General features: G+C 29.8%; 1 protein-coding gene across 1 annotated transcript; it reads right to left on the bottom strand.

Annotated features, from left to right (window-relative positions):
* Nucleotides 1–1203: 1203 nt before the first annotated feature.
* On the bottom strand, nucleotides 1204–1687 carry LOC142235781 (uncharacterized). The gene is made up of 2 exons (XM_075307039.1): nucleotides 1395–1687; nucleotides 1204–1342 (listed from the first exon to the last, which is right to left on the bottom strand). The coding sequence occupies exons 1-2, from the start codon at nucleotides 1685–1687 to the stop codon at nucleotides 1204–1206; spliced, it is 432 nt and encodes a 143-aa protein (XP_075163154.1).
* Nucleotides 1688–10618: the final 8931 nt, after the last annotated feature.

Raw genomic sequence — 10618 nt, 5'->3', positions numbered from 1 at the left:
ATATCTGCTACCTTTCCCCTTCCTTTTGCCGTATAAAACTCTTGTCCCGGAAGCTGCTTGTAGTCGGCTTTGACGTAGGTTTCGTCGTCCATTACCACGCAGTCAAACTTCGTCAGCATCGTCGTCTACAGCCTCCAGGATCGCACTTTGGCCGTCGTATTTTGTTTATCATTGCGATTTGGAGTCACTACCTTCTTGTAATTCGATAGTTCGGCTCGTTTTTTGGCTCGATGCACGGTTGTAGACGATACACCCAGCTTATTTGCGGCATCTCGGAGAGAGAGGTTAGGGTTTCGCTTGAAACTACCGGCAACTCTCTTTGTCGTCTCAGCGACTTCCGGTTTTCGATTTCCCCCCGATCCAGACTTCCTGGCTGTCGACAAACGTTCCCCAAACATTTTAATTACATTTGTAACGGTTGATTTGGCAACTTTTAGCGATTTTGCCAGCTTTGCGTGCGAGTAGCTCGGATTTTCGCGATGCGCGAGCAAAATGTTGATACGCTGCTCTTCTTGCTTGGACGGCATTTTGACAACTGAAGAGTGAATTCCAAAATCAAAATAGGAGCAACATTCTACACACACACACCTTCAAAATGAGGGGTGTTTAGGTTTTTTACATGCAAAATTGAAAGAAATACGTCATTTTTACATTGACCAAATTTTGACCGTATCACCCTTTATGTACCATATTTATACGTTTTGGCATACTATCAACCAATTCATTTATAAATTCATCTGGTATATTTTCCCACTCAAGCTGTACTCGTTCCCACAGGTCTTCTAATTTTGATGGATCTGATATGTACAATCCTAGCCGTCTTCCCACGATTGACCATAAATTCTCAATCGGGTTGAGGTCGGGGCTTTGCGCTGGCCAATTCATCGCTTGAAATGTTTGCTCACAAAGCCATTTTTTCACTATTTTTGCACTATGCGTCGGATCACCACCATCCTGTTGAAATACGACTTCATCTTCAGGATAGGCACTCTTATCAACAAACTCGGGAAGATGAGTCTGCAAAATGGCTAGGTAATCTTCCTTCTTCATTGTACCATCAATTTTCTGCAATGGCCCAATGTGGCACCAAGTGAAGCAGCCCCAAACCATGATGCTTCCACCACCATGCTTCACAGTTTGATTAACATGATGGCGTTGAATGGTATCATCAGGACGACGCCAACAATATTGTTTACCGTCCGATTAGAAACGGTTAAATTTTGATTCATCTGAGCAGATAACATGTTTCCAGTCATCTGTCGTCCAATTTTTATGCTCTCTTGCAAACTTCATTCGCGCCTTTTGATTCTTTTCGGACAATGCAGGTTTATTTTTTTTACAGCTGAAACATAACCAATGTTGTAGAGCGCTCGTCTTGCTGTCCATTCACTAACTTGCTTATTTTGGCAACAGTCCATTCACTAACTTGCTTATTTTTGGCAGTAGTATTTTTCGGCGTTACGGACTTGTTCTGCCTGATTTCTGTCATCATAAGGCGAGCGTCCGCTTCGGTCAACAGTTTTCGGCGGCCTCTGGTTTGCTCTTTGGAATTTCGTCTTTTGTGGACGCGAATGACCACAGACTGACCTATATTTAGTTCCTTGACTATTTTCCGCGATGAAGACCCATTATTACGAGCAGTTAAGGAAACTATATTGTCCTCCACATCGCGCGATAACTTTTTCATTTTAATTTTTACTTGATATTATTGCAGTACACTTCGAATAAAGCTTTAACTCTTACTAGCAAACACGTTTCTAAACACAAAGTTGTATTACTGATAATAAAGAAAGACAAAAAAATACAAAACTAACGGTATATTTTGGTTTTATGATGAGTACATAAAAAAGTGCAAAATTGAGTACATGCGAGTTTTTTTTTTTTGTTATGTTTATTTATCTCTCTGAATTCTTTACTTTTTGTTTTGAGTTTTTTGTTGTTTTATTCAGAACTGAAGAAGGATAAACGAAAAATAAAATTATTTTGTGTTTCTTTATTGCTGCTTTTGTATTCGTTTAGAATTGAAAAAAATTAATTGTGTACTCATTTCTGCACGCCACTGTATTTGTATGTCGCGAGCTGTTTTATATAAACATCTGCTATGAATGACACAAATTTTCAAAAGTTTAGGAAATTCTAAACTACTTTGCTCGGACTTCGGATTTAATAAAATTCTATTCCCTGATTTAGTTCATGTACTTAAACCAGAAATAATTAATTTAGTGAAGCAAAATTTTTGAAACTAAGAATTTTTCCTACAAGAAAATTTGAAAGTTTTTATTAACTAACATTAAGATAATATGAAATATAGTTTTTATAAGAAAACGCCAATTGATAATCGCATTATAAATATAATTTTAATTTATTCATATTTTTAGCTGTTTTTCTCCGCGTGCTATTAAAATTCATTAAAAACGTGTTAACGACAACAACAAAAATATTCTAATCCAAGTTGACCTTAGTAAAACGAAATTTTCTTTCATGTTAGGATCACGGTTAGGTTAGGTTAAGTGGCAGCCCGATGTATCAGGCTCACTTAGACTATTCAGTCCATTGTGATACCACATTGGATCACGGTTGCTAGTCGAGCAAAACATAATCTACCAAAATATGGACAAAATTTTACCAAAAATCTACCAAACAAAAAAACTTATTTTGCTAAATTTTTCTATAGCAAATGATGTCAAAATTTTATTTCTATAGAAAATTTTGTCACAAATTAATTTCTAATGAAAATTTTGTCAAAATTCTATTTCTAAAAAAATTGTCAAAATTTTATTTCTATAGAAAATTTTGTCAAAATTTTATTTCTAATTTTTTTTTCTATAGAAAATTTTTGTCAAAATTGTTTTTCTATATAAAATTTTTGTCAATATTTTTTTCTATAGAAAATTTTTGTCAAAATTGTTTTTCTATATAAAATTTTTGTCAAAATTTTATTTCTATAGAAAATTTTGTCAAAATTTTATTTCTATAGAAAATTTTGTCAAAATTTTATTTCTATAGAAAATTTTGTCAAAATTTTATTTCTATAGAAAATTTTGTCAAAATTTTATTTCTATAGAAAAATTTGTCAAAATGTTATTTCTATAGAAAATTTTGTCAAAATTTCGTTTCTATAGAAAATTTTATTTCAATAGAAAATTTTTGTAAAAATTTTATTTCTATAGAAAATTTTTGTAAAAATTTTATTTCTATAGAAAATTTTTGTAAAAATTTTATTTCTATAGAATTTTTTTTTTCAAAATTTTATTTCTTTAGAAAATTTTGTCAAAATTTTATTTCCATAGAAAATTTTTATTTCTATACACACAAAAAAAATTTACGAAAAATTTTGCAATTAAAATTTTAATTGAGTTTTAAAAAATTTAATTGATTCAACAAATTTTTTTATTGAAACAAAAATCAATCACAACAAGTATATACGGCCGTAAGTTCGGCCAGGCCGAAGCTTATGTACCCTCCATCATGGATTGCGTAGAAACTTCTTCTAAACACTGCCACCCACAATCGAATTACTTAAGTTGCGGTAACGCTTGCCGATGGCAAGGTATCTTAAAACCTCCTAACACCATCTTCTAAATTGTATGTAAGTCCATACGTGGTATATATTAAATCAAAAAAAGATCGATCCAATACGTATATAATTCAGTTTGACAAAATAGACATAAAATTTTGACAAAATTTTCTACAGAAATAAAATTTTAACAAAATTTTCTATAGAAATAAACTTTTGACAAAATTTTCTATAGAAATAAAATCTTGGTAGATTATTTTTGGCTCGAGTGGCAACCATGATTATGAACCGAATAAAATTTGAACAAAATTTTCTATAGAAATAAAATTTTGACAATGATGAAAATTTTATTATGAACCGAATAAAATTTTAACAAAATTTTCTCTAGAAATAAAATTTTGACAAAATTTTCTATAGAAATAAAATTTTGGTATATTATTTTTGGCTCTAGTGGCAACCATGATTATGAACCGATATGGACCAATTTTTGTGTGATTGGACCAATTTTTGCATGATTGTTAGAGACCATATACCAACACTATGTACCAAATTTCAGCCGGATCGGATGAAATATGCTTCTCTTAGAGGCTCCACAAGCCAAATCTGGGGTCGGTTTATATGGGGGCTATATATAATTATGGACCGATATGGACCAATTTTTGCACGGTTGCTAGAGACCATATACCAATATCATGTACCAAATTTCAGCCGGTTCGGATGAAATTTGCTTCTCTTAGAGGCTCCGCAACCAAAATCTGGGGATCGGTTTATATGGGGGCTATATATAATTATGGACCGATGTGGACCAATTTTTGCATGGTTGCTAGAGAGCATATACCAACATCATGTACCAAATTTCAGCCGGATCGGATGAAATTTGCTTCTCTTTGAGGCTCCGCAAGCCAAATCTGGGGATCGGTTTATATAGGGGCTATACGTAAAAGTGGACCCATATGGCCCATTTTCAATACCATCCGACCTACATTGATAACAACTACTTGTGCGAAGTTTCAAGTCGATAGCTTGTTTCGTTCGGAAGTTAGCGTGATTTCAACAGACGGACGGACGGACATGCTTAGATCGACTCAGAATTTCACCACGACCCAGAATATATATACTTTATGGAGTCTTAGAGCAATATTGCGATGTGTTACAAACGGAATGACAAAGTTAATATACCCCCATCCTATGATGGAGGGTATAAAAATAATAGTATCAATTAATTTTTTAATTGGATCAATTAACTTTTTAATTGACCTTCAATTAATTTTTTAATTGATACTATCATTTCTGTGATTGAAAACATTTCAATTAAAAATTAATTGCATCAATTAATTTCGTGATTGAATCAGAAAAACAATTTTTTGTGTGTAGGAAATTTTGTCAAAATTTTATTTATACAGACAATTTTTGTCAAAATTTTATTTCTACAGAAAATTTTTGTCAAAATGTTATTTCTATAGAAAATTTTGTCAAAAAGTTGTTGAGGAATTTGACGAAAATCATTAGGAAAAGAATACGAACATACCCATATTGGAGGATAATGGCCTCCGTTCCAGTTCCACGGAGGATAAATGTAAAATTCTCAATGATACGTTTTGCAAAAATTGCAGAACTCTACACTGAAAAAATATATTTACGTGATATTAAAGATTACGTAACCTAAATTTTAGGATGCGAAATTAACAAAATATTAAGGACAAATTTCTTTAAAATAATGAAATTTTAATTAAAATAAAGTTTATACTCTTTGCTTCTTTTGTAGATATCGCACCCTAAAATGTAGGTTGCGTAATCTTTAATATCACATAAATATTTTTTTTCAGTGTGGTATTGACGGGATAAATAATAGCTGTCTAAAAGCTCTTCCAAGGACCAGTAGAGATTTCCTAACGATTTTGATAAATAGTTGCCTGAAATTTGGCTATTTCCCCGATCGATTCAAAGAGGCAAATGTGATTGCTATCAAGAAACCCCTTAAAGCAGCAAACTCACCTACATCATATCGTCATATAAGTTTGTTATCATCCATTAGTAAGATTCTAGAGAAGGTTATTGAGGACGAAATAAATTAATTTAAATTGTAAAATCTTTTTTTCCTATTTAAAAAATTATAATTCTCGTAATTTGCAAAACTTTTTGCAAGGGAATTTCCATGAAAGTGGTTCCATTCATTCATTATTTTTTTACTTTTTTTATTTTCTAAGACAAAAAAAAATATTTTCTATAACTTGTCCAAAAGAACTTCATCGGAACTAAAAAAAATTATAGGTGATCCCGGGATGATCTTAAAACAAAATGTAATGACAAACCGTTAGTTAAAAATTTCGAAAAACATTTTTTTTCAGCGTACATTGATGAGAAGCTTGTGGATTCTTAAAATAATTCTTTTTTTGTTTTGCCTTTATATTCACGTCCAAATTTGGAACGCATTTTTCTCATAAGATTAGTTCAGCAATGCTCTCAAAAATATTCACCTTTGAATTAGCTTCGATACCAATAGCCGGTTAAAATTAATGGTCAGACACGCTTATTAAATTCTGTTTCATCATTTGAACCAAATGCCCAACCCAAAAGACGTACAATCATTCTGTTGTTATCGAAAGTGTTGACTACCATGGGTTTTAACAAAAATCATACCGTGTACGCTATTTCCACCATAGTCTATGGCTTCCGGAAATTCGAGACAACTTTTGATTACACAATTTGTAATAAGCTTATATGGAATACAATCATCTCTTAATTGGTTATAATTATTTATGTAAATTGGTCAATAGTTATGAATGAATCAGAATGAGCATAGTGGAGTGGACTTCGAACCATTACAAAATCAAGTTAAAAAGACGTCTAATAGAGTCAGGTCTATTAGACATACAAAGGCCGAAAAACGAGCAGTAGAAGTCTTCAAAATAGACTTTCGAATTTTTGGAAAGTCGAGTTCAATCGACTCTTAATGTTGGATAAAATCCATTATCCCTCTAATGTCCAATCCCGCCTTTAGGCAGGCTTCATTAAATAAGGAAGCTTTTAGTAAACCACAATTTAAAACAACAAAAATGAATAAACTAAAAAGAAAACTTAGTTCAACCTGTTCAAGAGCTTTTGCAGCATATACTGAATTTTACCTATAAATTTTTCTTGATTAGTTTTCTTGCTTTTGTGTCGTAAACATTGAATATTTAATCAGCTGACAAAAAAATTGGGGCATTAGAGGGTTAAAAAACTTTATACAAGTCGAGAAGGAAAATGATCACAACTATCTACATTCACTACAGTTGGTAGAATTCTACCAAAGATGGTAGATTTTTTACTGTTTTGCATATAGGTTAGGTTAGGAGGCAGCCCGATGTATCAGGCTCTCTTAAACTATTCAGTCCATTGTGATACCACATTGGTGAACTTCTCTTTGAGTGCTGCCCGATTCCATGTTAAGCTCAATGACAAGGGACCTCCTTTTTATAGCCGAGTCCGAACGGCATTCCACATTGCAGTGAAACCACATAGAGAAGCTTTGAAACCCTCAGAAATGTCACCAGCATTACTGAGGTGGGATAATCCACCGCTGAAATACTTTTTGGTGTTCGGTCGAAGCAGGAATCGAACCCACGACCTTGTGTATGCAAGGCGGGCATGCTAACCATTGCCATTTGCATATAGGTAGATTCTTGATGTTTCGATAGACTTTGCAAAGAGGTACTTCATAAATTGTCTATAGAAATATAACTTTGACACAATTTTCTATAGAAATAAAATTATGACAAAATTTTCTATAGAAATAAAATTTTGACAAAATTTTCTATAGAAATAAAATGTTGACAAAATTTTCTATAGAAATAAAATTTGGATTTTAATTTGCTATAGAAATAAAATTTTGACAAAATTGTCTATAAAAATAAAATTTTCAAAAAATTTTCTATAGAAATAAAATTTTGACAAAATTTTCTATAGAAATTACATTTTGACAAAATTTTCTATAGAAATAAAATTTTGATAAAATATTCTATAGAAATAAAATTTTGACCAAAGTTTCTATAAAAATAAAATTTGGACGAAATTTTCTATAGAAATAAAATTTTAACAAAAATTTCTATAGAAATTAAATTTTGACAAAATTTTCTATAGAAATAAAATTTTGATAAAATATTCTATAGAAATGATATTTTGACAAAATATTGTATAGAAATACAATTGTGACAAAATTTTCTAAGAAATAAAATTTTGACAAAATTTTCTATAGAAATAAAATTTGGATTTTAATTTGCTATAGAAATAAAATTTTGACAAAATTGTCTATAGAAATAAAATTTTGACAAAGTTTTCTATAGAAATGAAATTTTGACAAAATTTTCTATAGAAATAAAATTTTGACAAAATTTTCTATAGAAATAAAATTTTGACAAAATTTTCTAGAGAAATAAAATTTTGACAAAATTTCTATAGAAATAAAATTTTGACAAAATATTCTATAGAAATAAAATTTTGACCTAATTTTCTATAAAAATAAAATTTTGACAAAATTTTCTATAGAAATAAAATTTTGATAAAATTTTCTATAGAAATAAAATTTTGATAAAATTTTCTATAGAAATAAAATTTTGACAAAATTGTCTATAGAAATAAAATTTTGACAAAATTGTCTATAAAAATAAAATTTTGACAAAAATTTCTATAGTAATAAACTTTTGACAAAAATTTTCTATAGAAATAAAATTTTGACAAAATTTTCTATAGAAATAAAATTTGCATTTTAATTTGCTATAGAAATAAAATTTTGACAAAATTTTCTATAGAAATAAAATTTGGATTTTAATTTGCTATAGAAATAAAATTTTGATAGAATATTCTATAGAAATGATATTTTGACAAAAATTTCTACAGAAATAAAATTTTGACAAAAATTTCTATAGAAATTAAATTTTGACAAAAGTTTCTATAGAAATAAAACTTGGATTTTAATTTGCTATAGAAATAAAATTTTGACAAAATTTTCTATAGAAATAAAATTTTGACAAAATTTTCTATAGAAATAAAATTTTGACAAAATGTTCTATAGAAATAAAATTTTGACAAAATTTTCTATAGAAATAAAATTATGACAAAATTTTCTATAGAAATAAAATTATGACAAAATTTTCTATAGAAATAAAATTTTGACAACATTTTCTATAGCAATAAAATTTTGACAAAATTTTCTATAGAAATGAAATTTTGCTCTTAAAACATATTTGGGGTGATCATATTCCTTCTCTGGGTGTAGTGACAAAAATCGACATATCGAAAAAAACCGAATTTAAATTGAAAGGGGAATATGAGTAGCGTTTAGACTATATAGACATCTATGGATTGACATATTCTACTTATAAAGCATATTATGAAAACTTTACCAAAATTTGGTCAGATATACAGGAACAAAACAATAAAAAATGTATGCCATTTATGGATTCATTCGTTAATTTAGTATACTTAATTTCGGGACAACAAAGCAAAGTTGAAAACAACTAACATATCAAACTCGAATAACATGCAAAATAGACTAATGGAACAATTGTAGCCACACGCTCACAAAAAATCGCTTCTGTAACATATACTCCCAAACATATTTTGCTTCAAGCATATACATTTTTGGCTATTGCCCAAACATTTATATGTTTGATCTCTTCCAATATATAATATGTTTGAAAGCATATTGGTCTAAACAATATATGTTTGGGTAGTCAATTTCCAAACATTTTGTAGTTTTGCATCCAAATTCAATAATGTTGTCTTCCAAAAAACAATATGTTATTATGTGAACATATAATATGTTTGGAAGCATTTTGCACCCAAAAATATTATATGCTTAAAAAAATTCTCCCAAACAATATTGTACTCAAAATTTTATTTATTTATTTATATATTTACAATCATAATGAATTATGAAAATAAACAGGTAATATAGGTGCTAACAACATAGGTTTTCGACCTGAATGCTCAAAATTTTGTTTCTGCCCAATTGTATATTCCCCCACATCTTTCTCACTTCCACGAGATTTTTTAGTTCTTAGCACCTTTTTCTGTAATACAAACATTGTAGAAGAAATTATTCAATTGTATGATTTTTTTTATTTTAATTTTACCTTTTGCCGGACGGGGATTCGAACAGCGGACCACACAGTTTGTAAGGATCAAAGAAGTAGCTGATCAATTGCCCAAGGAAAAATAAAATGTTAATTTTGTAATAACAAGCAACTACCACCAACTTAATTCAATATCGCTCCCTGTTAAATAGCGCTCCAAGCTACTAAACACATATATGTTTATAGGCTATTTCTAAATTAATATATGTTTGCATCCAAGCATATTATATTTAAAAACATTTTATGTCCCAAACATAATATGTTCTAACATATTAACATATATGTCCCACACATGTTATGCTAGTTTATGAACAATGTGTGTGAAGATAAATTTTAAAATTTAACTTTAACAGAGAAATTTTAACAGGTTAACAGAGCTATGTTAACGGTTAACAGAGCTCTTTTATGTAAAAAAATTGGAAATTTGAATTTAATTTTAGATTAAAACTTAAAAAATGGCGTTGTATGTGCATTAAAATTAAAAAAACAACTCAATAATAATAGAAAACACAATGAGTAATAACTAACTTAAAGGAATATTAGGAGTATATATCTCAGAACTGTTAAAGAATGGCTGGTTGCAAAAATAAGTGGTAATAAATTGATTTGTTTAAAGTATGAAATTGGAGATAGATAGGTTGATAAAACTGGTACCACATATAGCTCTCGTCGAGTGCTATCAGAAAGTACAAGAGTTATATTCCAAATTCATTTCAGATGCGAGAAATTTTGAAATTTTAGAAATCTGGAATGGCCCACTGTGCTGGAATGGAAAAAGATAGGTTAATGAAACTGGTACCACATATAGCCCTCGTCGAGAGCTATCAGAATATATACGTGTTGTATTCCGAATCCATTTCAGATTCGAGCAATTTTGAATGTAAAGTTAAATGATAAAAATCTAAAGTGGCCCACTGTGCTGGATTACAAATAGATAGGTAAATGAAACTGGTACCACATATAGGCCTTTTTGGGCGCTATTAGA

The sequence above is a fragment of the Haematobia irritans genome, chromosome 4, assembly GCF_050003625.1.
Source record: "Haematobia irritans isolate KBUSLIRL chromosome 4, ASM5000362v1, whole genome shotgun sequence".
NCBI classification, from domain to species: Eukaryota; Metazoa; Arthropoda; class Insecta; order Diptera; family Muscidae; genus Haematobia; species Haematobia irritans.
Note: the sequence above shows the minus strand (reverse complement) of the source record. Positions and strands in the feature narration are given on the sequence as shown.